The sequence below is a fragment of the Lepus europaeus genome, chromosome 1, assembly GCF_033115175.1.
Source record: "Lepus europaeus isolate LE1 chromosome 1, mLepTim1.pri, whole genome shotgun sequence".
Lineage (NCBI taxonomy): Eukaryota > Metazoa > Chordata > Mammalia > Lagomorpha > Leporidae > Lepus > Lepus europaeus.
In genome coordinates this window covers 39,349,960-39,374,636 of record NC_084827.1, presented here as the reverse complement: position 1 = coordinate 39,374,636, position 24,677 = coordinate 39,349,960, and the positions used below count along the sequence as shown (strand labels likewise).

Here is a 24,677-nt window from a genome sequence, read left to right as displayed (position 1 = left end):
GTTCCAAGATTCTTATGGTGTGATAATAATTGCATAATTCCCCTTTTGTAAAGTCTCTTGAAATTGGTAAAGAGTTTCCAGCATCAACACTCTCATCAAACATCTTCATCTTTAGAATGGTTATAAGGTTTAATGTGATTTTGCCTTCATTTGGGGCTTGTTGCATGGAAGCAAGCTTTTTGAAGAGCAACTGGAAAGTTTTCCAGAGACAAGTTCTCAAAACAAGAAATTTGAACATTACTTTAGCAGCTCCAGTGTACACAGTGTAAGTGCTTTGCAACGGCGTGGGATTTTGTAATTGCGTTTTAACACCATGCCTGATAGTTCTCTGAGGAATTCCCTGACACTCAGCATTAAGCAATAGAATATGCTGAAGATACTAAACTTTATTTGGCTTCCACCCAGTATGTGCAGAGGGTGATAGACAGGAGAAACAAAGACAGCTGGGACCTGCTGTAACAAAGGACTAGTACGGGGAGAGAGGAGGATTTTCTGAATCCACTGCTCCTTGCCCAGGTCACTCTGGGGCCACCTCCCTGGGTCCTCAGAGCCTCATTGTGCCCTACTGAAAAACAAGATTAGGTTTGATGTCTTTTCCTGACCCATTGTTCTAAGAACTCATGCTTCCAAGAGAAGGAAACAAATAGATCAGCTTGTTCCTGGATCCATGGATCCCCTTACACTTGTTTCTGTGAAATGGTTCTCTTCCTTTTCCCCTTGCACAGGTCTCCTACCTGTGCCTGTTTCTCAGGGCACTTAATTGGAAATACTTCTGGCTACAAAATCACCTGTGTTTGCATTGGTTACTATAGCTTCATAGACTTTGTGCTCTGAGAGTCGGCACTGAGGAAAGACACTGTGAGAGCCTCTATGGTGACTCCCTCATTTGGCAAACAATGAAATTGACCCTAAGGGGGTTGGTGACTTTCCATTTGGTCCCAAAGCTCCTGAAGCAAAGAACCAGATTTCTAGTGGAGGGTTTTTATGTGCTATCATTGATGCAATTTCTTCTTGTCTATTTTTGGTACAAGACTTTGTGAATTTTAATAGATTTTGCCTAAGAAGACATATTCCTATCTCATCTTTTCATTTGCAGAATAGTACCCCACACTTGATGGATTAGACTGTTGTAGTAACGGGTTGCTGCAAATGTATTAAGAGTTGGAGAAACTGTATTGAGCAGGATTCTGAGTGGAGAAGTCAATTTTATTTTTTTTTGTCTAGAAGTATTTATTGTCTTCATTTAATAGATGCTAAGCCATAAGCTTCTGAAATATCCAAGAAAGGAAAAAGTTTCTAATTTTTTTCCTTCAATTTTATGTTCTGCTTAATTAAATAAACTCATTTAGGGGCATAAAAGAAGTTAATGTTCAACTTGAAAAGTTTTTGGAACAATTTGAATACACGTTTAAATTGTTACTGACCATAACGGTGTTCCCCCAGGGTCACTCTAGAATTTGCCAATTGTTTGCTTTAACATCCACAGTCCAGCCTTCAGGGTTACACATAGATGCTTGTCACAAGAGGGTACCTAAAAAGGGTTGTGGTCCTAGTACCTCAATGTCCACTGTGGCCAGCGCTGTGGCATAGTAAGCTTCTGCCTGTGGTGCCAGCATCTCATATGGATGCTGGTTTGCATCCTGGCTGTTCTTCGATCTAGCTCTGCTATGACCTGGGAAAGCAGCAGAAGATGGCCCAAGTGTTTGGGCCTCTGCATCCACGTGAGAGGCCCAGCCGAAGTTTCTGGCTCCTGGCTTTGGATCTGCTCAGCTCTGGCTGTGGTAGCCATCTGGGGAATGAATCAGTGGATGGAAGACCTTTCTCTCTGTCTCTCCTCTCTCTTTAACTCTGCCTCACAAATAAATAAAATATTTTAAAAAGAGAAGAAAGACCAAATCCACTGCCAAGTTCATGTCAAAGTTGCAGAGGTTCTCATGAGCAAGACCCTTGAACTTGAGGCTTTCATCTTGGCTGATTGAAGGTGATAAAAAAGAAGCTCCTAGCAGGCCCTGCCTTTACTACAAAGAAATAACCTGCATATTTTATTTTTTCTTATTCCTAGGAAGTTGTCCTTGAGGAAGGTACAATTGCTTTTAAAAACTGGGTGAAAACAGGCACAGATGTTTACAGACAGTTTTGGATCTTCGATGTGCAAAATCCAGACCAAGTGGTGGCAAACAGCAGCAACATTAAGGTGAAGCAAAGAGGTCCTTACACGTACAGGTGAGTGATTCTCCACTGCTGAGTGGGCCATGGGGCTTGTGTCTGGAGCACATACGTTTCTAAGAGGGTGTCTGCCTGACCAATGTCCCTGAATTGAAATGTCCTTATTGTGTGTCTGTCATTTAAGATACTTTGAAATGCTCTTTCCCATCTGGGTAGAACCCTAGACCATTAAGAATTTAATCATTACATTTATTTTTTAATTAAAAATATTTATTCCTTTTTAAAAGACTTGTTTATTTGAAAGTCAGAGGTACAGTAAGAGAGGGAGAGACAGAGAGATCTTCCATATACTGGCTTACTCCCCAGATGGCCACAAAGGCCTGGGCAGGGCCAGGCAGAAGCCAGTAGCTTCTTCCAGGTCTCCTGCGTGGGTACAAGAGGCCCAAGGACTTGGGCCATCTTCTGCTTCTTTTCCCAGGCACATTAGCAAGGAGCTGGATCAGAAGTGGAGCAGCCAGGACTTGAACTAGTTCCTTATTAGGATGCCAGCACTGTAGGCAGAGGCTTAATCTGCTACACCACTATACCTGCCCCATGCTACTTTTTATAAGCACTGCCTTCACGAAAGATTAGGAATACATTTATGATATCCATATGGAAACATCCCTAAGTCCTGCATTGTCACTTGTTATACAAATGTGTGAATGTCCCTTCATGGGTAATTACAAGTAGCTATACACCATGATGAATTCTTAGGAAATCCTATATTTGTAGTTATAGTTCTTATTTGTTTGGGATATTTGATAGCTGTATAATTTTCCTTTCTCTCTAAAGCATTAGTATGTTTCTAGATTGGCAACTCACACCCCAAAAAGAGTCAATGCCAACATTTGTGGTGAGGGTAGAGCCTCTGCTGAGGTGTGTGACAGGGAAGTGGCAGAGGTTTATTGTGCCTGCCTGTGTCTCAAGTTTTCCCCAAGTCACCTGTCTCTATGCCCAAGTGTGTGACTGTTCATAACATAATGTTGTTGAGAAAGATTTTTTTTTCTTTTTTTTTTTTTTTGTTAAGAAAAAGTCCCACCTTGGAAGACTTTACTTATAATATTAGCAAATTCCTACATGGCTATTTGATTGTAAAAGAATGTTATAGGCACAATATGATATATAGTTGTGAGAACCTGGAATTCATATGTCCTAATGGAAATATAAGCATAAATTTTTAAAAAGTGGTATCAGTGAAGTGAGTATGAAGAAATAGTTACTAAAATTCAGAACATGTCATGTATTTTGTGTGTTTGGGTTAAGCTGCTACATGTGACTCTGGCATCCCATATAGGCACTGGTTTGAGTCCTTGCTGCTCCACTTCCAATCCAGCTCCCTGCTAATGACCTGGGAAAGCAGCAGAAAATGGCTGAAGTAATTGGGCCCCTGTACCAACTTGAGAGACCCCTATGAAGCTCCTGGCTTCAGGCTGGCCTAGCCCCAGACATTGTAGCCATTTAGGGAGTGAACCAGCAGATAGAAGATTTCTGCATGTGTATGTGTGTACATGATTCTCCCACCCTTCATAACTCTGTCTTTCAAACAAATAAAAAATAAATCAACTTTTTTGAAAAAAAAAAAAAAGAATAATTTTGTGATAACAGGAAGCATAAACATAATGTGCCTCTCATGGGTGGCATCTCATGTGCATGTTATTCTTAAAGCCTTAACCTATCTCTCTAGGGGATAAATGGGGAAGGGGTTGTATATACTTGACCTGCTTGGAGAAGTGACAGAGGGTGAGCTGGAGAAGAGGAGTTGAGTTTGCTGCAAAATGCTCTAAGTAATAAATCCCCCATATGGAATCACGTTCAAGGGATTCTTGCTCAACTTGGGGTTACTTTGTGTCATGATGTTACCAAAATGAAGTCTTTTCAGTTTGCCTAGACATCTTAAGTAATGGAAGAATGGTGAGTTTGCTCTTAGGAAAAAGGTGGTAATTTGAGGGTTTCCTGTGTGTTGAGGAAAACGTGCTCCCCCATAAATGAGACCCTGAATTCTATGGAAATGAAAAGCATGGGAGACGTTTCTCCTCCATCAGAACCAAGGGTTTATTGACCAATGGCTCTTAGGGTAACTTTGATGAAGTTTTGATAGACAAAACATGACAGGGGTCTAAGCAAGCAATTGCCTGGATCAAAATATTTTAGTTTTCTCTGCAGGAATTTTTAAGAATTTATCCATAGCATGTTCCACTTCAAGATTTATTTGTTTGAAAGACAGAATTACAGAGAGCGGTAGAGATGGGGGTGCGGGGGAGAGAGAGAGACAGAGATCTTCCATCTGCTAGTTCACTTTCCAAATGGCCATGATGGCCATGGCTGAGTCAATCCAAAGTGAGGAGCCAGGAGTTTCTTCCGGGTCTCCCACATGGGTGCAGGGGCCCAAGTACATGATCAATTTTCCACTGCTTTCCCAGGCACACTAGCAGGCAGCTGGATCACAAGTGGAGCAGTAAGGACTCAAAGTGTGTACATATGGGATGGTGGTCATGCAGGTGGGGCTTTTACCCACTGTGCCCCAGTGCCAGCCCCAGATGTTCCACTTTGTTTTTAGAGGACAGCAGCACATCAAAGGCCATTTGTAGCAGGGTCATCCTCTCTGAATTACCCAGCTGTATCTTGGCATCAATCTGTTTTTCAAGGCTGAGTGTAGAAGGGGATTCTTCCCATGACTGAACTTTGACCCTTTCCACTCTGCAGATATAGTGGGGAACTTTTTGCTTCAGGGTCAGCTTTCCCTATCTCCGCTGCTGCCCCTTGCTCTCTTGTATCTTCATTCACTATCAGTGACACTATGTTATCTTGGTTCTGCAGATATTCTAAATAGTACCTACAATCATTGTACCCCAAACCCCTACTTTCCAGGTGGCTTCTTTAGTTTCTTGCTGTCTGCCAGCCCCTCCTTAAAGACATTCTTAAAACCATTCCTACATTCCATTATTTTCCTCATGTTTGCTTATAAAGCAGAGATTAATGTTAACTAAAGGAATTACTAATGGAAAACCCATCTTTTCAATGTCTGTTGAAATGCGCTTTAAGACTTGCATTGACTGTGTAGATGCAGATTTAATAAGAAAAATAGAGCATTACAGATCCACTTGTACAAAAACAAAACTGCACCCTCAAAGGATGGACAGTAGGTTAAGACCTTGTTAGTGGAGTAAAGAAAGCCAGAATTTAGATATTTGAATACTTCTGTTTGATCCCAAGAACTCATAGATTTTGATGAAATGTAACATAATAGAGTTGGATCAGTTATGTAATATTTCTTATCACTTATCTAACTCTTGTATATTGTTCTAAACATTAAACTTTAAATCTGTATGGTATTAAATTACCTATTAGATATTTGCTTTTCAGATTAAAAAGTAGAAAGAAAAAATTCCACAATCTACTCAAGAAATTCCTAAAACTGATTTTTGTTGATTTTCAAGTCTAGTGAATTATATTTGCATTCTAAGAAGAAATAAAAAAATGAATATTTATTTATGTATTTGAAAGGCAGAGTTAGAGAGGAGGAGAGACAGATTTTCCATCTTCTGGTTCACTCCCAAATAGCCATGAGGACTGGGGCTGGTCTAGGTTGGAGCCAGGAGTTTCTTCTGGGTCTCCCACATGCGTGCAGGGGCCCACAGAATTGGGCCATCATCTGCTGCTTTCCCAGGTGCAACTGAAGGGAGCTGGATTGGACATGAAGCAGCCAGGACACAAACTAGCCACCATATGGGATAATAGTGCTATAGGCCTTGGCCTTAACTCACTGATCCACAGTGCTGGCCCCTGGACTGAAATCTTAAGTTTATTTCAACACCCACCATCTCTGTGTAGATTTTAATTCCTTCAGAATATTTTTAGATCCACCAGGTATCATTTGCCTTTGCAGAAATAGGAAAGAAAGCAATCTGGGAAAATGCAGGACAGAGTCCTTATTTTGACCTTACAAAGTAACACTTTGCAAAATTTCCAATATTTTAAAACAAAACACTGACAATGTTCTCAATTAGAAAGTGGATTTTAAAGGCTCAACTCCTTTTTAAGGATTTTCTCTGAGGGAGTGTCACCTGCTGGTAGAATGTTGTAAGCACAACTTTAAGTGAGCTCAAGAATGGGTCACGATTTTCACTATTGTTTCAATTTTACATATACATATAGCTGATCCTAAAATTTAAGTAGCTTATCTTGCATGATATTATTCCAGTTTTAAAATACAATTACTTGAGAGGAAAGATAGGGTAATTGGCCATCCTGAATATTGCTTCAGATTTTTATTTTGTCTGTAGCTACCTTACTCTGGGGAGAAAAAATATTATAAAGCATTGGTGAAATTATATCAGAAATAAAATACTCACCTAGATGATTTTGAATCCTCTTTTGAAAAATGTGACCATCAGCGATGGCACTGTGGCATGGTAGATTAAGCTTCTACCTGCTGTATTGATATCCCACATGGGTGGCTGTTCAAGTCCCTGCTGCTCCATTTCCAGTCTATCTCCCTGTTAATGGCCTGAGAAAGCAGTGGAAGGGAACCCAAGTGGTTGGGCCCCTTTACCCACGTGGGAGACCTAGAAGAAACTCCTGGCTCCTGGCTTTGGATAAGCCTAGCTCCAGCCATTATGGTCATTTGAGGAGTGAACCATTGGATGGAAGATTCTCTCTGTCACTCCCTCTCTTTCTGACTCTGCCTATCAAATAAATTCTTAAAATCTTGTGACCATCAGTTTATTCCACAAGAAATCACTGTGTGTCAGGCTCAGTGTTTGGAAGCATAAAACACTACTCCTCTGTACTCTAGGGGGATTTATAGTTAATGAAGGATGGTTTGCCTTAAATTCTAGTTGCTTTGTTCAGTCTTTACCTTAGTTATCTACTTACCTCATGTAACACATAGTCAGATATTTGACAGTGCAGTGACTACCTCATTTCCTCTGAATATTTTATACTTGCAAAATATTTTCTTCATAATAATCACCCTTCACTCCATTCCTCAAATGCAGTTGTTACTTTGCAGATGTTAAAACCAGGAGCTTAGCACTAGTAAGTATTCAGTATATGAGAGGGATGGAGTTAGTCTGTGACCCTTAAAAATGGAAATTTTATTATCTCTAGTTATCATTAAAGTGCTGAAAATAATGGAAAAATCTAGTGCTGAGGAGGTTATACTCTGAGAGTTCTTTCTAATATAAGAAAATGTTCTCAGTGTTCCCCTGTTTAAGCTTCTCTACTATCTTCCTTGCCCTCAGGATCATTTTAATGTATGAGATCTTGCTTGTATCATTATCTCTGTAATCTAGCCACACTAAAACATTTGCATCTCCCCAAATATATCATGTAATTTCTTATTTATACAGGCGACTTTCTGCCCTTCTTTACCTAACTACTGTTTGGTATTTGGACCACATATATAGAGTTGCTACCAAACTATGTACCACCACCCCACCAAGCTGACATTTCTGTCTGCTGTGTGCTTTCCCATGGCCTTTGTGAAAACTCCCAGTTTGCTAGTTCGGGACCCCTTCTGGATAGCTTACTAGGTCCAAGTAGTGGCTAATTTATCATTTTCACCCCACTGTTTAGCATAATTGCTAGCATTTTCTATGCTCAAATATTATTTGTTGAGAAAATTAACTAACGTCCACAGGAGAAAAATGTGGTTTTCTTGTCACTTTGCTTCTGTGTTTTTCAGAGTTCGTTATCTGGCCAAAGAAAATGTGACCCAGGACCCTGAGGACCACACGGTTTCCTTTGTGCAGCCCAATGGAGCTATCTTTGAACCTTCCCTGTCCGTTGGAACCGAGAATGACACATTCACAGTTCTCAATTTGGCTGTCGCAGTGAGTAGGCAAACAGAACCGTTGTTATTTGAGAAATAAGCTACCATAATTAAGCTCATCACTAGAATTATCAATAGATTTTATCTGCCATTTTAAGAAATCTGTATTTTTACTTGAAAGCCAAAAACAAAAAAGGAGAGAGAGACCAAGCCTATCCACTCGGTCAGTCCCTAAATGACTTCAACAACTGGGGTTGGGCCAAGTGAAGCTAAGAACCCCAAATTCAATTTGGGTTTCCCCCATGGGTCCTAGGGACCCAACCATCAAGCCACCGTTGTTGACTCCAGGGATGCGCAAAGCCAATACTCAAACATAGGCACTTTCCTGTGGGCTACAGGCCTCCAAGGGTGTCGTCCTCACTACACCAAGCACCCACTTCTACTTGCCACTTTTAGAAAAATGTGTTCTGGGGATATTTTCAAGAGTTAGGATCATTTAGAAAAATAGCAAAGTCATAATCAGCTGGGTTAGAATATGGTTTAAAGTATACTGCTAAAAATCTTAGTGCTAAACTTGAGATGTCTACTTCCGTGCCTGGCATTGAGGCAGAAAAAAATCTAATATTTTAGAGATTAGACAAAAACTTTCAGTCTTAGGAGCATTTGGCAATACTATTAAGGGTAATTTTTTTTTTAAGTTCGTATTAAGCTCAACTATAGTACTTAATCCTTTTATGTTAAGATATGATATTGTACTGATATCTTAATAGTGAATTTCTTTTTTGTAGGCTGCACCTCATATCTATCAAAATGCATTTGTTCAAGTGTTACTCAATTCACTCATCAAAAAGTCGAAATCTTCTATGTTCCAAACCAGAACTTTAAAAGAATTACTATGGGGCTATAAAGATCCATTCTTGAGTTTGGTTCCATACCCTATTACCACCACAGTGGGTGTGTTTTATCCTGTAAGTACCAAATATGAATAAAAATATTGTTATCTTTTAGCTGGATGAAAACAATGTCTTAGGCAAGGCATCCTTTATAATTTAGTGTTAGCCTATTGTTGATCTGGAAATACATACCCCAATATATATTTTTAAGTCTTCATCACACATACATTCAGCTTTCCTAGTGGGAAAATTTTTAAAATTTTATGCTAATGCCATCAAGTTTCCACTCTTTTATAAATGTACAAGTGGTTCAAACATACCTTGTAAGTCTGCAAATCATTGAAAACTATTTTTAGTTTTGTTTTTTCCTTCTTACAAAATCAAGTTCAATACTATATTTCTATTTGCCCAATGTATTCTGTCATTTCTCCTTCTCCAGACCTCTTACAAATTTTTAAACATTTAAGTAAAATGTTAGCCTAAATTTATGCAGTCAGAAGGCCTTTTTTTGATGGGACTGTGATTCAGACCTTCTAGTAGTACCGAATGCTGAGAAAATGGCATTTTGAAGATTATGTAAAATAGTTTCATTAGGTTCTATATATGTACATATTAGTTATATTCTCAAATTCTTTGTTTTACTTTCTCTAGTGGTTAGGATTGCAAGGTTCCATATCAGTCAAATATGAATATAGAAAGCCATAAGGAATCAAATTCAGTTATTATAACTCAACTACTCATAATTCTTTACCATGGCTAATTCTGTTTTTAGTTTTAGTACTTCTTACTTAAGGTCATAACATTTATAGTAATTCTAGAGATGTGTCACTGCTCTCATAGGTTTTATTCAATCTTCTCACTATATAGGAGTGCTGATTGGCTGAATTATGACAGAGTTCTAGAGTTCGAGTTATGTCAATTGGTGATGTTTAGTTTTTTATTTTGGCTCTAGCACTTATTTCTTGACATATTTTACATTAGTACTCTTATTTTAAAGGCAAATAACTAAAAAAGTTATTGCATAGAGTCATATAAATGAATGTGCATAACCAGTGTTTGAGGCATATGAAAAGGAATTATATATTTCATAATGGGAAAATATGGCTTGTTCCAGAAGTAATTTTTTTCTTGTTCATGTCTTTTCAGTACAACAATACTGTAGATGGAGTTTATAAAGTTTTCAATGGAAAAGATAATATAAGCAAAGTTGCCATAATTGACACTTACAAAGGTAAAAGGTGAGTATCCGGGTGAAGCATGCATGTGTGTGTGCATGTGTATTCCTAGGGCACTGGCTGGCAGGAATGTTGTTTGCTTAATAATTGCTAAAGTGCAGGCACCAAGCTATGGAACAGACCTGGCTACACCTCCACTCTGGACTGGTCTTTCTGCCAGGCATCAACACTTTAGCTGTGCCCACAGGCATGTTCGCACCTGTGCATAGTTAGTGAATATCAGCCCTTGTTAGGGTTTGCTTACCTATATGCACAGGCTCTGTCATATAAAGAAATTGAAAGGGGCTACTTTCATCTCTACCACAGACCCAGCATTACAGTGTACTCAGACAATTGGAGAATTACATATAGAGTCAAATAAAATCAACTGATAGTCTAGTAGGTACAAAAATTTATTTTGTACTTTGTAAAATTACACATATTAAATAAAAATTGTATGCTGTAGTAATACAGCCTAAATGTGCCCTTAAAGACAGAAGTTTAATAGACCTATGCACATTCCTGAATTTTCCCAGAAAACAATCTTTCAATAATTTTGTGTTGCTACCTCAGCTTTCTTTACCATGCAAAAATGAAATTATTATGTCAAGTACAATTCTAAAATGTATGTATTGAGTGGGGGAATACTTTACCTTTGAAGTAGTAAAAGAGCATATTAGCTCTATAAAGCCATTATTTCCTTTCTTTCCTAACTCCTAAAAGTTCAGCTGAAGGATTCGTAATTTATCATAGCATTTCCATGAACTTTTTGAAGACCATTCCTATTTTCTTTAGAAGATCTTATTTGACAGGTGGAGTTACAGTGAGAGAGAGACAGAAAGGTCTTCCTTCCATTGGTTCACCCCCCAAATGGCCACAACGGCCGCAGCTGAGCTGATCCGAAGCCAGGAGCCAGGAGCGTCCTCCTGGTCTCCCATGCTGGTGCAGGGCCCAAGCGCTTGGGCCATCCTCCGCTGTTATCCCAGGCCACAGCAGAGAGCTGGACTGGAAGAGGAGCAGCCGGGACTAAAACCGGTACCCATATGGGATGCTGGCACTCCAGGCGGAGGATTAACCTAGTGCGCTGGCCCCAGACCACTCCTGTTTCTAAAACTGTGCATGATTGTCAACAATCTTTGACCAACATCAACTCATTGCTTTTTCCCCCAACTTTTCATAGTGTCCTCCATAGAAAGACCCTTAACAAAAATCAGAAGTGAAAACCTCTTCTTCCCGTTAAAGTTTATACCTGTGTTATAGATCAGTTATGCAACAAAGTAATCAGAGCTGACAAAGATGGAATGTTTCCACAATATCCATAACTACTGCCTCCAACTGATTGCTTATCTAATAATGGTACACTGCAGTTAAATATTTACTAATGTACCTTTATGTCCAAAGAGTTCATAGTTACGTTTGTAGAGAAGTCTATTAGAGGAATACAAACATTTCTAAGCACTCAGGGGAAATCACATCCATGTTTGCATTTTGAGGAACAGTGAGCTCTTCACCCCATTTTAGTGTTGTCGAAAGGGAGATGGGAGAGTTGCTAAGTGCTTCTAATGAGAATAAGAGCTAGACTGAGGTAGATTTAACTCATGGCCAGACTGAACCTGAGAAACAGCTTATTCTGTTTTAAAATGTAGCCACAGAATGTGTGGCTGTCTCATTGGATGGTATATTGCCAGTGAGGAAAACCAGGGAGACCATTACTACTGTTTGTCACCTGCAGAAATATAGACCTCATTCAGACACTAACAGATAAACGAATACATGCTGTCCTACTTTTATGCCAGTGCATTCAAGAGTTAAAAGGGTGAAAAGTCGAAACTGAGTATTCATGTAAATTCCATTGATGAAAACATTTTCCTCACTCCTCTCTTCTGCCTTATACTGAGTGAGCTCATTCAAAACCTAGTACATTCCTCCTCTTCGATTTGAACAGTCAGAATTATACCAAGTAATTAATTTCTCCCACTGGAATAAACAATTCCCCCTAAGCAAAATCTAAGTTTCTGATAAGTGTTTCTCAATTTTCTTCTTTCAAAACTATGTTTATTTGAAGTTATCTTTAGTGAACTAACAATTTGGCAGTTTCTTTTTTATGATCTGGCCACTTAAAAGTATTATTCTAATACTTTAATAGGTCAAACAGAACATTTCTTGAATTTAGTACTTGTCACATCAAATCTTCATTAAGTGCAGAGAAGCACTGAGTCAATAGAAAGTGTAATATGAGAAAGGTACGCTTGGAAAATATTTATTCATTGTTTTTATTTTTATCCCTAAGGAATCTCTCCTATTGGCCAAGTTATTGTGACATGATTAATGGTACAGGTAAGAATATTTGTTTTGGGTTTTATTCCTGATAAATCCACCACACCCTCTGTATAAATATATATCCACATACCCAAAGGTTAAAGGTATATGTTTATCCATTTTTATATTTTGTACAACATAATTCAAGGTCTCTGTTTTAATAAAGGGTTAATAAATGCCTGTTTAATATGATGAGATTTCTGAAGATTAACCATAGAGGACTAGACCTTACTGTATTACTAAGGAACCATTTGCTTTGTGAAAACTTAATAATCTGCCACCCTGGGGAAAGATGTGGTTAAAAAATAAAACAGATTCAGATCATTTATAAGTCCTACACAGGTAGCAATATAGAATTAAAATGTAAGAGAACCCGAAATGATTATAAAAGGAAAAACATAATTCTCAGTAAGATTTGAAGCTGATGTATAATGCATAAATTTGCAAGAATATCTATTTGGTGAAAAAATGGCCAAAATGGGACAGGAAAAAAAAATGAATGTCTACTAACCATGAAAAAAAGGTAGGTTTAAAAAAAAAAAAACCTTAAATAGAATTGGGGGGAACCAAGAAAGAACTATAAACTAAGTATAGGCAAATCTGACTTATTATTGAAGAAAAAAGCAAAGTATACATGTGCCTGTTAGTTTGAGTTTAGATTTTAAAAAGCAATGAGAATCCAAATCCATGGGGTTATAATATTGGAGGTGAATTACCGAGAAGCAGAACATGGTCTTGACAAAGTGGGTGAGAGAATGCCCCATAAGAAAGCAAAATAATAAAGATGATGGAAGTTACACAGAAACAAGCACAGAGAATGTTTACTCAGGTATGAGATTTGAATGCTTTTTGTCATCGCTGGAGAGAAAAATACAGCAAAAACACTGCTGCATTTTCTTTGTAGGGTTTGATCCATGGGAGTAGGTGAAGAAATTCCTATTTAATTAAAATGACTCATACACAAAGACTAGAATATTTTATAGATTTAGGGAAAAAGATATTAAGTAATTCTCTGAAAAGCAAAGTTGCAGACTTAAAAGCAACTAGAGGATTCATTAATGACAGTGTGATTTCATTATTTCAAAGTACATCTTTTTATACTTACTGAAGAAAGCAAAAGACATCAAGTGAAAATAGTAATCTATATTCAGACTCTTTCTTTCCCAAAAGTCCAGCTCATATTTATCATGAGGTCACTAACTATGGTAATTGTTGGTTATAATTATGATATAACCTTCAATGGTATTTCAGGTAATGCTTATTAATGGTTTTCAATATGTTTTACATACACTGGTATGGTATTGGGAAGACAAATGTCGGCAATGTCCCCACAGGGACTTTTATGGAGAATGTATGCTAGACTGATATCTAATTCTATTTATGCTTGGATCCAGCAGTGATCATATGACCACTGTGATCTTATAAGTGAAAGATATCAAGTGTTTCAACCTTGTGACCTTTTTAAGAATAGAATCTGGAATAAATAATTGAAGGATGGGTACTACCATTTTAAATAGACACCTGTAGTGGTAGCTCATGTTGATCATATTCATCGGCCCAACCCATGGGGTTACCCAGTTATTTCTTTGTATATCCCATGTATATTGTGGAACATACCATAGTGTAAATTCAGTGCAATCCATGACTCTTTAGATTTTATGATTTTCAATGTGGACATAACAAAAGTTCTAAATGAACTTCATGAAAGTGGCACTGTGCTAATGGGAGAGAAAAAAATTTCAAAAAACAAACATCAGATTTTACCCTTTTTTAAAGAGATTTTTATGTATACCAATGAAGTGAATAATAGGAAGCTTTTTTGTTAAATATGGTAGCTACATGACTACTTGGCACTTGATATAAAGATATTATAAATTGAATACATTATGAGTCTGCTGTATAGCCTTGGCATCTCATGACAAGAGCCTCAAATGATTACTGGCATCATAAATAAGAGTGTCAATTGTTAAATCAACAGGGGTCACTGTGCACCTGCTGCCCATGTAGGATCTCTGTCCTTAATGTCTTGTACTATGAGCACTAGATTTACCATTAATTTGCAAACAGTACTTTACATTTTGTGTGTCTGGGTGCAAACTGATGAAATATTTACTTATTATATACCAAGTTGATCTTCTGTATATAAAGATCATTCAAAATGAATCTTGATGAAGAATGGGATGGAGATGGGAGAGAGGTTATGGGGGGAAAAGCCACAATAATCCCAAAGTTGTACTTTTTCAACTTCTATTTAATAAATAAATTTCTAAACAATTGAATACACTAGATTTTGAGAATGTAAAGTATGTCAACATGTAATAAATATCTTCAATGTATTGAGTTTAATAAAATATGCCTGTTTCATTTATTCTATTTTTCTTTGTGACTACTAGGTAAGTATAAAACTACATAGGTCGTTTGTATGATGTTTATATTGACCATACTGGAATGCAAATTTTAGATTTTTCTAGACACAGATAATCACTGGTCACTGACTTGATTTCCCCACAGATGCAGCTTCATTTCCACCTTTTGTTGAGAAGTCTCGAGTGCTGCAGTTCTTTTCCTCTGATATTTGTAGGTAAGACAAAGATACCAATGTATTTCTAGGAGTCAGACATTTTTCCTTTCAGGGAGAGAATACAGACCCAGAAACTTTTCTTGATTTCCTAAGAACAAATGCAACAATTGTATTAATTCTTTGCACAACATCATTTGACATCCTTAAACATTATTATAATGTAGATAATTTTTTAAAATTTTTTGACAGGCAGAGTGGACAGTGAGTGGACAGTGAGAGAGAGACAGAGAGAAAGGTTTTCCTTCCATTGGTTCATCCCCCAAATGGCTGCTGCAGCTGGTGCGCTGCACTGATCTGAAGCCAGGAGCCAGGTGCTTCTCCTGGTCTCCCATGCAGGTGCAGGGCCCAAGCACTTGGGCCATCCTCCACTGCCTTCCCGGGCCATAGCAGAGCTGGCCTGGAAGAGGGGCAACCGGGACAGAATCCGGTGCCCCGACCAGGACTAGAACCCGGTGTGCCGGTGCCGCAGGCGGAGGATTAGCCTAGTGAGCTGTGGTGCCGGCTCTAATGTAGATAATTTTCTATGCGATTTCTAGCTAAGAGAGACATTAAACTATTAGTATATGTAACAACTAATCTAAAAGGACCCACTCAGTCTATTTTTATATTTCTATTCATTTGAAAAGCACGGGGATCTCCCATTGACTGCTTCATGCCACAAGTGCCTGTAATAACCAGGGCTAGCTCAGACTGAAACCAGCAGTGGAGAACTCAATGTGGGTCTCTCACAGAAGGAGTTAACATCCAATTACTCGAGCCTTCAAGTAGCAGTGTTGCCTCCAAGAGTGTGCATTAGCAGGAAGCTGGAATCAGTATCAGAGCTGGAACTTGAACCCAGATGCTCTAATATGAGAGGTCAATGTCCTAAGTGATATCTTAACCACTGTGCCAAATGCCCCCCGACCCGATCTTTGTAAAGATATTCATAGATGATGATCATGCAACTGTCACAGAACTGTGCTATTAATTAAGATGCTCTACTGCTGTTAGAGCATCTTTTCAAATTGCTGGGTCCCAGTAGATACCACACAGATTAGAGACAGGGTGTGGGCTCTAAACACTGCATGATTGTGGGCAAGCATTCCATACCTCTGAGTCTTTTCCTTGTCTTCAAAAATTGAAGAACAGAGATCCTTCCAATAGAATTATCTGGGGATTAGAATGAAGTGTTGCTCTTAGCACATTGGCTAGGTTCATGGTAGACAGTTGGCAAATGATGGAGGTGTGTGGTGTGTGTGTGTATGTAGATCTGTCATCTAAAGTGCTACCCTTACACCCCAGCAAGTGAGTGGCCTCTCTCTCTATGGTTAAGTTTTGAAAGACATTTTGTTATTTCATTTAACCTAAGCATAAGTCAAATACCAACGTTTAACCAGTGGAGGAAATTATGAGAATTTGATATAAATACTTGATCATTCACAAGCAAAACTTGTCCTTAAACCAAGAATGGTTCATACACAGATAAAGTTCTGATTGTATTAAAATTTCAGATGAATTTTTTTGTAATTTCCGTCAAGAATATTCAACTTTCTAAGTAAATAAAACCTAAAAATCAATAAAATCTTAAAAAAAAAACCCTTAAAAATCAGAAAAAAATCTTCAGAACAATGAAGCTCCTTTCTGTGTCTATTCAGGTCAATCTACGCTGTGTTTGGATCTGAAATCAACCTGAAAGGAATCCCTGTGTACAGATTTGTTCTTCCTGCCAAGGCTTTTGCATCTCCAGTTCAAAATCCAGACAACCATTGCTTCTGCACAGAAACCATTATCTCAAATAATTGTACATCCTATGGTGTGCTAGACATCGGCAAGTGTAAAGACGGTGAGTACATATTCTCAAAGTCATGGTCTGTGATGGAGTCTACAGTACTTTTTTTCTATTTAAGGTATACAGATTTCGTGCATTTCATATAAACAGATTTAGGAACACAGTGATTCTTCCTCCTATATCCTCTTACCCTTCTTATTTCCTTCTCTTCATTTTTTACAATAATCTACTTTCAGTTTACTATATATTCGTAAGATTAACCCTACACTAAGCAAAGAATTCAACAAATAGTAAGATGAGAAAAATACTATTCCTTAACAGAGACAAGGGCTGTAAACAATCATTGAATCTCAGTACTCTTTAAAAGGGTATCTTTACCCAGATTCCCTTTCTACCACAAATATGAAATAATGGTGACAGGATTATTGGTATTGCTTGGGGTTCCTGGTTGGTGTTTGTGTTTCAAAGCTTAGTTATGAATATAAAAAACTGTATCTTTGCTATTTTGTGCAGCTTTCAGGTTTAGGGTCAAAAGAAGACAATTCTTGGTATACTTTGAGCATCCCAAGTTTCCCATTTACCATTGCTCTACTTTTCTTAGAAAAAAAAAGATAAGACAGATTCCAAATTTTGTGTTTGTCCATTCTTGTTTTAGAGACAGAGCAAAAGTATATTTACTTACCTTCATAGTAGACTGGCTACATATTAGAAAAAGAGAACTGGGGCCAGTGCCGTGGCTCACTTGGTTAATCCTCTGCCTGCAGCACCAGGTTCTAGTCTCGGTTGCTGCTCTTCCAGTCCAGCTCGCTGCTTGGGCCCTGCACCTGCATGGGAGACCAGGAGGAAGCACCTGGCTTCAGATCAGCACAGCACCGGCTGTAGCGGCCATTTGGGGAGTGAACCAATGGAAGGAAGACCTTTCTGTCTCTCTGTCTATAACTCTGTCAATTTAATTAATTAATTAAAAAAGAACTAATTCTCAGTCCATCTACATATTACTGCCTGGTCTGTGACTTTTTAAAATTGAAGCTTTGCATTCAGCAGCTAAACTTCACCTGAACTGTTGAAAATGAGCAACTAAGGAATGAATGACTGGTATCACCTGAATGCTTCATGGGATAATGTAGAATTTTAAATTTCATGTTTGTAGTATAGCATCCTGAGGTTATAACTCTCCCCTACATTTACCCTCTAATCAGTGCTCAAAATCTTTAAACAGCTTTTATTTTCAAGGAAATATTTCTGATAAGTGAAATGAGGAAAACAATTGGTTCTCCATTGACTCCTAAAAATTGTTTTCAGGAAGACCTGTGTACATTTCACTGCCTCATTTTCTACATGCAAGTCCTGATGTTTCAGAACCTATTGAAGGACTGAATCCCAATGAAGAAGAACACAGGACATTTTTGGATGTTGAACCTGTAAGCAAATGTTATTGATCCAATTTGGTTAACACTCTTTAAAAATGAAATTAGGTTACACATTTGATCGAGTAGCTGAGATGCTGACCTGCCTGGGATGCTCAGAGCCCACGTTGGAGCTCCTGCCACCCACATCAAAGTCCTAGAATGAGTTCTCAGTTCCAAGCTTCAGCCCTGGTCCTTGTGCACAGTTGGGGAGTGACAACAAATGGAAACTTTTCCAGATAAATTTTAAAAATTAAATTGAAGAAAAAAACCTCCCCATTTATACTTATTAATAACAATTTTAATAAATTACTGAAACTGTTAGTAAAATTCTATTGATTTCTTCCCATTGTACTTATGAAATAAAGAAAATTCAATTATAATGTCAGCATATAGAATCTACTAAGGCTTTTTTTTTTAAAATCCATAGGTCAGGAATACCAACAATGATTCTAACTGACCTAATGCACTTTTGTTTAATATTTTATGAACATGGTTGTGAATTCTGGGTGCAATCTAATACACTTCCTTTCAAGAAAAATCTATACAAATTGGTGCATCATGGCAGTTTTTAGCCTTAAGTTATTTTAATATTATAATTTTCAAAAACTAAATATGACCTAAATTTCTAGAATTTCATTTCAATAATGACGGCATTATAATTAAAGTTATGATACGTATTCTGGCTGAATATAAAGTCACCCTTTTGTATCTGAGTTCTGTGAATTGCAATCTGCAGATTGAAAATTGTCAAAGACATGTTATCTGCACTGAGCACGTACAGATTTAATACAGTTTAACATTGATTTACATAGCTTTTACATGACATTAGGTGTTATAAGTAATCTAGATGTGTTTTGAGTATAGAGAAGGTATTTGTAGGTTTTATGTTAATTCTAAATAACTTACACACCTACAGATATCTTGTACCCATGGGGATTCCAAAATTAATCTGGAGGAATGATTGTGTATTTGACTTTGCATTGTTCAAGAATTAACTCTGAGCTGTTACAGTCTGTTGCTATTTTCTCCCAACACACTTGGATAAATATCTCAAGTATGACCAAAACCTTCATATTAGGTTGGGCAAAGTAATTGTGTATGTGTGTATACATGTATGTGTATGTGAATATACATACATATAGATATACTTAAGTCCAATTTTTTGTAAGCTTAAGTAGTACTGTTTCACTTTAAGTTCTTCTTAGGAACTCTTCTATTACAATAACAAAATTTGGATATTATAAAAAATGTTTTTAATGGACTGGTAATTATTTTTGTTTGCTCTCTTTTTAGATAACTGGATTCACTTTACAATTTGCAAAGCGGCTACAAGTCAACATATTAGTTAAGCCAGCAAAAAAAATTGAGTGAGTCTTTTTAACAAGGTTATCTTTATATAACGTGTAGCATTTTCTTGTAAGAATGTAAGTTCAGCCAGGAAAGACTACCAAATGTCAACTTCTCTTTTGCTTCATGTCATTAAGCAGTCATTGTTAAATGCTTATCATAACTTACACTTGTATTTTTGAATAGTATCTAGTTTTTATTGAAATGATTTTAATTGGACCATGTGACAGTTGCTGTCATTTTGTTAGATATTTGATTTTTTGTAGAACTTGTTAAAAGCAACAAGGTATCCTTGGGAAAAGTAAAAATTTTGATTGATAAATCTGAGAAACAGCTGTATTGAGAGTTAAAGAACACATTACAGAAAAACAAAATCAAGGAGCTTAACCCATATGCAAGAGCAACTAATTTCTGCCCGTTTATAGTAGGAATTACTAAAATGTATCAGATATGAATATATAAAGTTCTCAATGTGTTTTACAGAGCATTAAAGAATTTGAAGAGGAACTACATTGTGCCTATACTTTGGCTTAATGAGGTTAGTATTTTAATGTATGAGTCACGAATGTATGTCATATTTACAGTCATATCTGCATGCATTGCCTGGGTGGCCCAGTTTACACATAATTGATTCTATTTGGGAGAACAACAAAATATATGTATGGTTCCATGTTTTCCTTTGAGGAGAGGCAAAGCATTTTAAGATTGTCTTCCAAATGCCTCTACTGAATATTATTTCTTGTCATAGTGCTTATCTTGGAAGAAAACTTGCCTAAAAATAAATCAAGTCTCACTATTACACTACCCACAAAAGCCAGGTTCGAGTAGGCACACATAGTCTGTCCTAGTGCATGGCAAGCTGTTTTTAGTGCGAACTGCTGAGTTGGTTCATCATAGAGTTCAGAAATGCACTGCATAAGCTGTTAGAACATGTACAATGGTTGACCCACACTTTTCCCTCTGGCCCTGGGAAATAACCAATGGAATCCTGTGAAATAGTTCGTAGAAACAGTCTTGAAATGAGCCCTGTTACTAGACAGCAAGTTTACAGAGAAGTGGATTATATGAAGATACTTCAAAAAAAACTTGTGGGAAAAGGAATTAAAAGAGAAATATTGGTGCACAAATGTTTAAAGCCATGCATAGTGTTCTTACAGTATGTATTTTCCACAAATTTTATGCACTCTCCTTATATTTCCCTCTTAAATACTTTGTCAAAGATAGCAAAGGTCAGGACATACAAAGGGTATCCCAGCTACTTCTCTTATATAGATGGCTAACCTCTGTACAAATGCTCAAAGACAGGAATGATACATAATTGAAAAGTTCGAGTATTATCAATGCCAGTGATACTATTTATTAATTTGATTGCAGACTGGTACCATTGGTGATGAGAAAGCAGAAATGTTCAGGAAACAAGTGACTGGAAAAATAAACCTTCTTGGCCTGGTAGAAATCATCTTACTCAGTGTTGGTGTGGTGATGTTTGTGGCTTTTATGATTTCATACTGTGCATGCAGAACAAAGACAGTAAAATAAGTAAGTATATACCAAAATATGCTTGTTCTTATCAAAGATGGGTTATACACTAGGCCATAAATATTTTTGCACATGTCTAATCAACTATTTTTAAACACATCCTTCAATTTTTAAGGCTTACAATGTAAGTTACGATACAAAGTAAGACTGGGCAACTAAGTAGAACAGATAACTTAGGACAGTTGTTTATTGTGACCATTATAAAGTTAATACAATATAGCTCTGTCCAAACTTTTCCCATTCTCACTTATTTGTAGCTATTTTTTCAAATCACAAATATATAATAACTGACTAAAAAAGTATACATTTTATTTTCTCTATTTTTTCGACTTTACATATAAGTGAAAGGAAAAATTAAATAATAAACTGATAAGAACAAAAAAGTGAATAAAATAGAGATAAAAATAGTGGGCTAGCATTGTGGCATAGCTAGTTAAGGGTGCCAGCATCAGCTCCTTGATAAGCAGAAAATGGCCCAAATGCTTGAGCCCCTGCACCCCTTGGAAGGCCCACATGAAGTTCCTGGCTTCAGCTTGACTCAGGTTGGAGCCACTGTAGCCATTTGGGGAGTAAACTAATGGATGGAAAATCTCTCCCTTTCTGTAACTTTGCCTTTCAAATATATAAATAAATCTTAAAGGACCAGAGAACAAGATAAAAATATACTACTTAGAAAAAACACTGAATTGAAATTGTAAGACAAAATTAGCATAATATAAAATATAACCTTTGCTCCATGTAGACACACTGATTCTGCATTGTACCAATCCAAGGAATGCATCCTAGATGTTTATAAAAGAGGAAAATGGGAGGTATAGGTATATTAAGTTACTCAGTTTAGAGGAAAGCCTACATCAATGTGGATAATATTTAAGTAACTTAGCACTACTGTAGAAGGGAATCAGGTCCTTGTGTCTTATCTAGAAGTCTCTTTGTTCTCCCTATATATGAACAGGAATGAATATTGAACTCTACCATCCCCAAGTGGAAGACTGCATTTATGAGGCCTTCCAAAGAGGTTTTCCATTTCCCTCATGGTTTACCCCAGTTCTCCCTTCCCAAACCACATCATTTCTGCTTATAATCTATTTGGACATGATATAATGTAAATGTTAGGTTAGCATTTTGAATATAAGAAAATAAATAATTCATTACCTGTAATGTCTTCCATTAGTCCAGTAGGAAACAGGAATATTCATATGATTTTTAGGATTTATAACTTATGTAATTGAAAAGATCATCCACTGAAATGCCAAAAAATAAATACAACTTGTTCTAGGGGGAAAGGATACTTTTCAAAAGGACGTGTAGTTATGTAATGTTAATGCAGAATGCTAATGGAAAAATTATATATTTCATCATTGCCTAATGATATCTGAGTATGATTCCATAGGTGCCCAAGTATCTTTGTCAAAAATATATACATTTAAGTGGTATGAAGAAACATGGATGCTTTTATGAAAACTTTCTATTTATAATTAAAAGTAATTTCTTTCTGTATTACTTGATTTACTGGATTTAAAAGAAGTACAAACAATGTAGATTTCTTTCAACAAGCCTCATTTTTTAATATTCTAAAACATGTGTCTTTGGAAAGAAGTATGAACTATTCAAAAAAGTGAGGAGATGAATACACAGGAGGGATGAGAGTAGAAGATGCTAAGTGTGAAGTGTACTTTCACTCCAATCACAGGCACGAGGACAGCAGTCCCATGAAAGCTCTAGTACGTCTACCACGAGATGGAAATGGCCCAAATGGTGGAAGACATTTGTCCAGCTCAGACTTAGTTAGCTACCATTCCTTTTCTCGGCTGCTTTTGAGAGCTCTGATGTGACTTGCTTTGTTGGTGAAGTCCGTCAGAGAACTTCTCTTGTCAGCTTAAGATACTGGGCAGAATAGAAAGTGTAGTATTTAGATATACATAAATTGAGTATTACCTTTTACTGTCACATGCATTACTAATCAATACTAACTTTTCTACTTGACAGGAAGCAAGAGTCCACATTCATACACCAACGATGTCAAGTGTTGGTAACATCGACCTACAAAGTGAGGATTCAATATGCTTTATTTTTACAAAACATACCTTATCTTTTAGTAGAAGGGTGGCACTCTCTGTAGCACATCTGCAAAGGATTATTAAAATATCAGTGAAATCCATACTTTGAACAAAAACCAGCACATGTAAAATTCATCATTTTTGCAACTGAATTGATGATTTCAGTCTCTACAGACCTCACTCCAGCATGACCGCTGTTGGTATTTGGATCTGGTTTTCTAGTTGGTTCACTGGTGGTAAACTCCACAGCAACGTTCTCAGCGTAGCCTGGGCTCTGAGGCCCCGTCATCTTCATCAAGCAGAAAACACCTTCTTGGAGTGTCCCTGTTCAGTTGTAACAGATCACAGAACTGTAAGTTTATTGAGCAACACATATTTTGAGAGACATTTAAAAAGGGAAATTAGAGGATTGGCTAATGGGCCATTTATTAGACATTACCTGCCTTTCTTTATGGAGTCATGCATGGAGCAACAGCAAGCATCTTAACCCTTTTCTTTTTAATAATGGCTTATGTTGTCTTTGCCACTGATCATGTCAATTGATGCCCTCTCTAGCACATATTAGCTCTTCTTATTTTAAGGACTTAGTCATTTTCCACGTTCTGGATCTCTTCTGGATATCGGAGATTCAGGCCTCCCTGCTCAGTTCCAACTTAGGCCTGGCCACCTCAGCATGTGTCTGGGTATTAAGATAAATAAATGATAAAGGAATTGCTGCACAAGAGACTTCAGGGAGCAGAATTTGCATTAATAGTTATGTCTTGTAATATTTCTTGCTTTTATACTCATCTCAGAAATATTGGTTTCAACCATTAAAATGTGTTCGCCCTTAAATTCCTGTTACTTTGGTTATTATTGTGTCCCATAGTGTTTACCTTAATTCTGTGTGAAGCTATCCTAATTTCTGAAATATTTCTTTGAATTAATAATTTGTTAAAGCTGACAGGAAGAAGACAAGGCAGTTGGTTTCATCCATTACAGCAGCAGGATTTGAGTCCAAGACTGTGAGGGAGACACATTGAGTGATCCTGCCTTTCTCAACTGGGAGAAGTTCACTTATTGTGGAAGTGTGAGTCCCCAAAATCTCCAAGATAGAAAGGGCAGATGGATTAGATTCTGCCTTGTGCTTTACACACATAGGAATGCAGAATAAAGGCATAGTAACCAGCCTGCTTGGATACTAAAGAATAACTTGTCCTCCTGATGCTAGTTACCAGGGCAAAAGTTGAACATTCTTACTGAAAACTCCTAGTAAGATATCACCTTTTTGGAAGGATTTTTGTATCATTGAATGGATGTAAAGCATGGTGATAAATGATTGGGAAGGAATATCACTCTAAAGATACTGACATGTAAGATGAGACCCTTCATGTCCTCCCCTAGTAGTTAAATATCTATTCACTTTTTATTAAGATATTTGTGAACACATCAATTTAACAGTTTCAACTACATATCCCATGAATTTCCTTTGTATTTGTTAAAGAATTGTTTGAGAAAATATGATTAGATATATATGTGAGGTGGATACATAACTCCAATATTATCTTTACACACAAGTGCCATGGT

General features: G+C 37.2%; 1 protein-coding gene across 6 annotated transcripts in view; it reads left to right on the top strand.

Moving 5' to 3' along the window:
• Positions 1-23,945, top strand: part of CD36 (CD36 molecule) — a 129,147-nt gene extending 105,202 nt beyond the window's left edge. For all 6 annotated transcript variants that reach the window (XM_062210686.1, XM_062210603.1, XM_062210269.1 and 3 more), the window contains 12 exons: positions 2,063-2,223; positions 7,895-8,042; positions 8,770-8,949; positions 10,021-10,112; positions 12,379-12,425; positions 14,919-14,988; positions 16,623-16,810; positions 18,059-18,177; positions 19,459-19,532; positions 19,996-20,050; positions 20,887-21,051; positions 23,041-23,945. In XM_062210686.1, the coding sequence (XP_062066670.1) occupies positions 2,063-2,223; positions 7,895-8,042; positions 8,770-8,949; positions 10,021-10,112; positions 12,379-12,425; positions 14,919-14,988; positions 16,623-16,810; positions 18,059-18,177; positions 19,459-19,532; positions 19,996-20,050; positions 20,887-21,051 (1,299 nt within the window). In that variant the 3' untranslated portion in view covers positions 23,041-23,945. The remainder of the gene's footprint in view (positions 1-2,062; positions 2,224-7,894; positions 8,043-8,769; positions 8,950-10,020; positions 10,113-12,378; positions 12,426-14,918; positions 14,989-16,622; positions 16,811-18,058; positions 18,178-19,458; positions 19,533-19,995; positions 20,051-20,886; positions 21,052-23,040) is intronic.
• Positions 23,946-24,677: the final 732 nt, after the last annotated feature.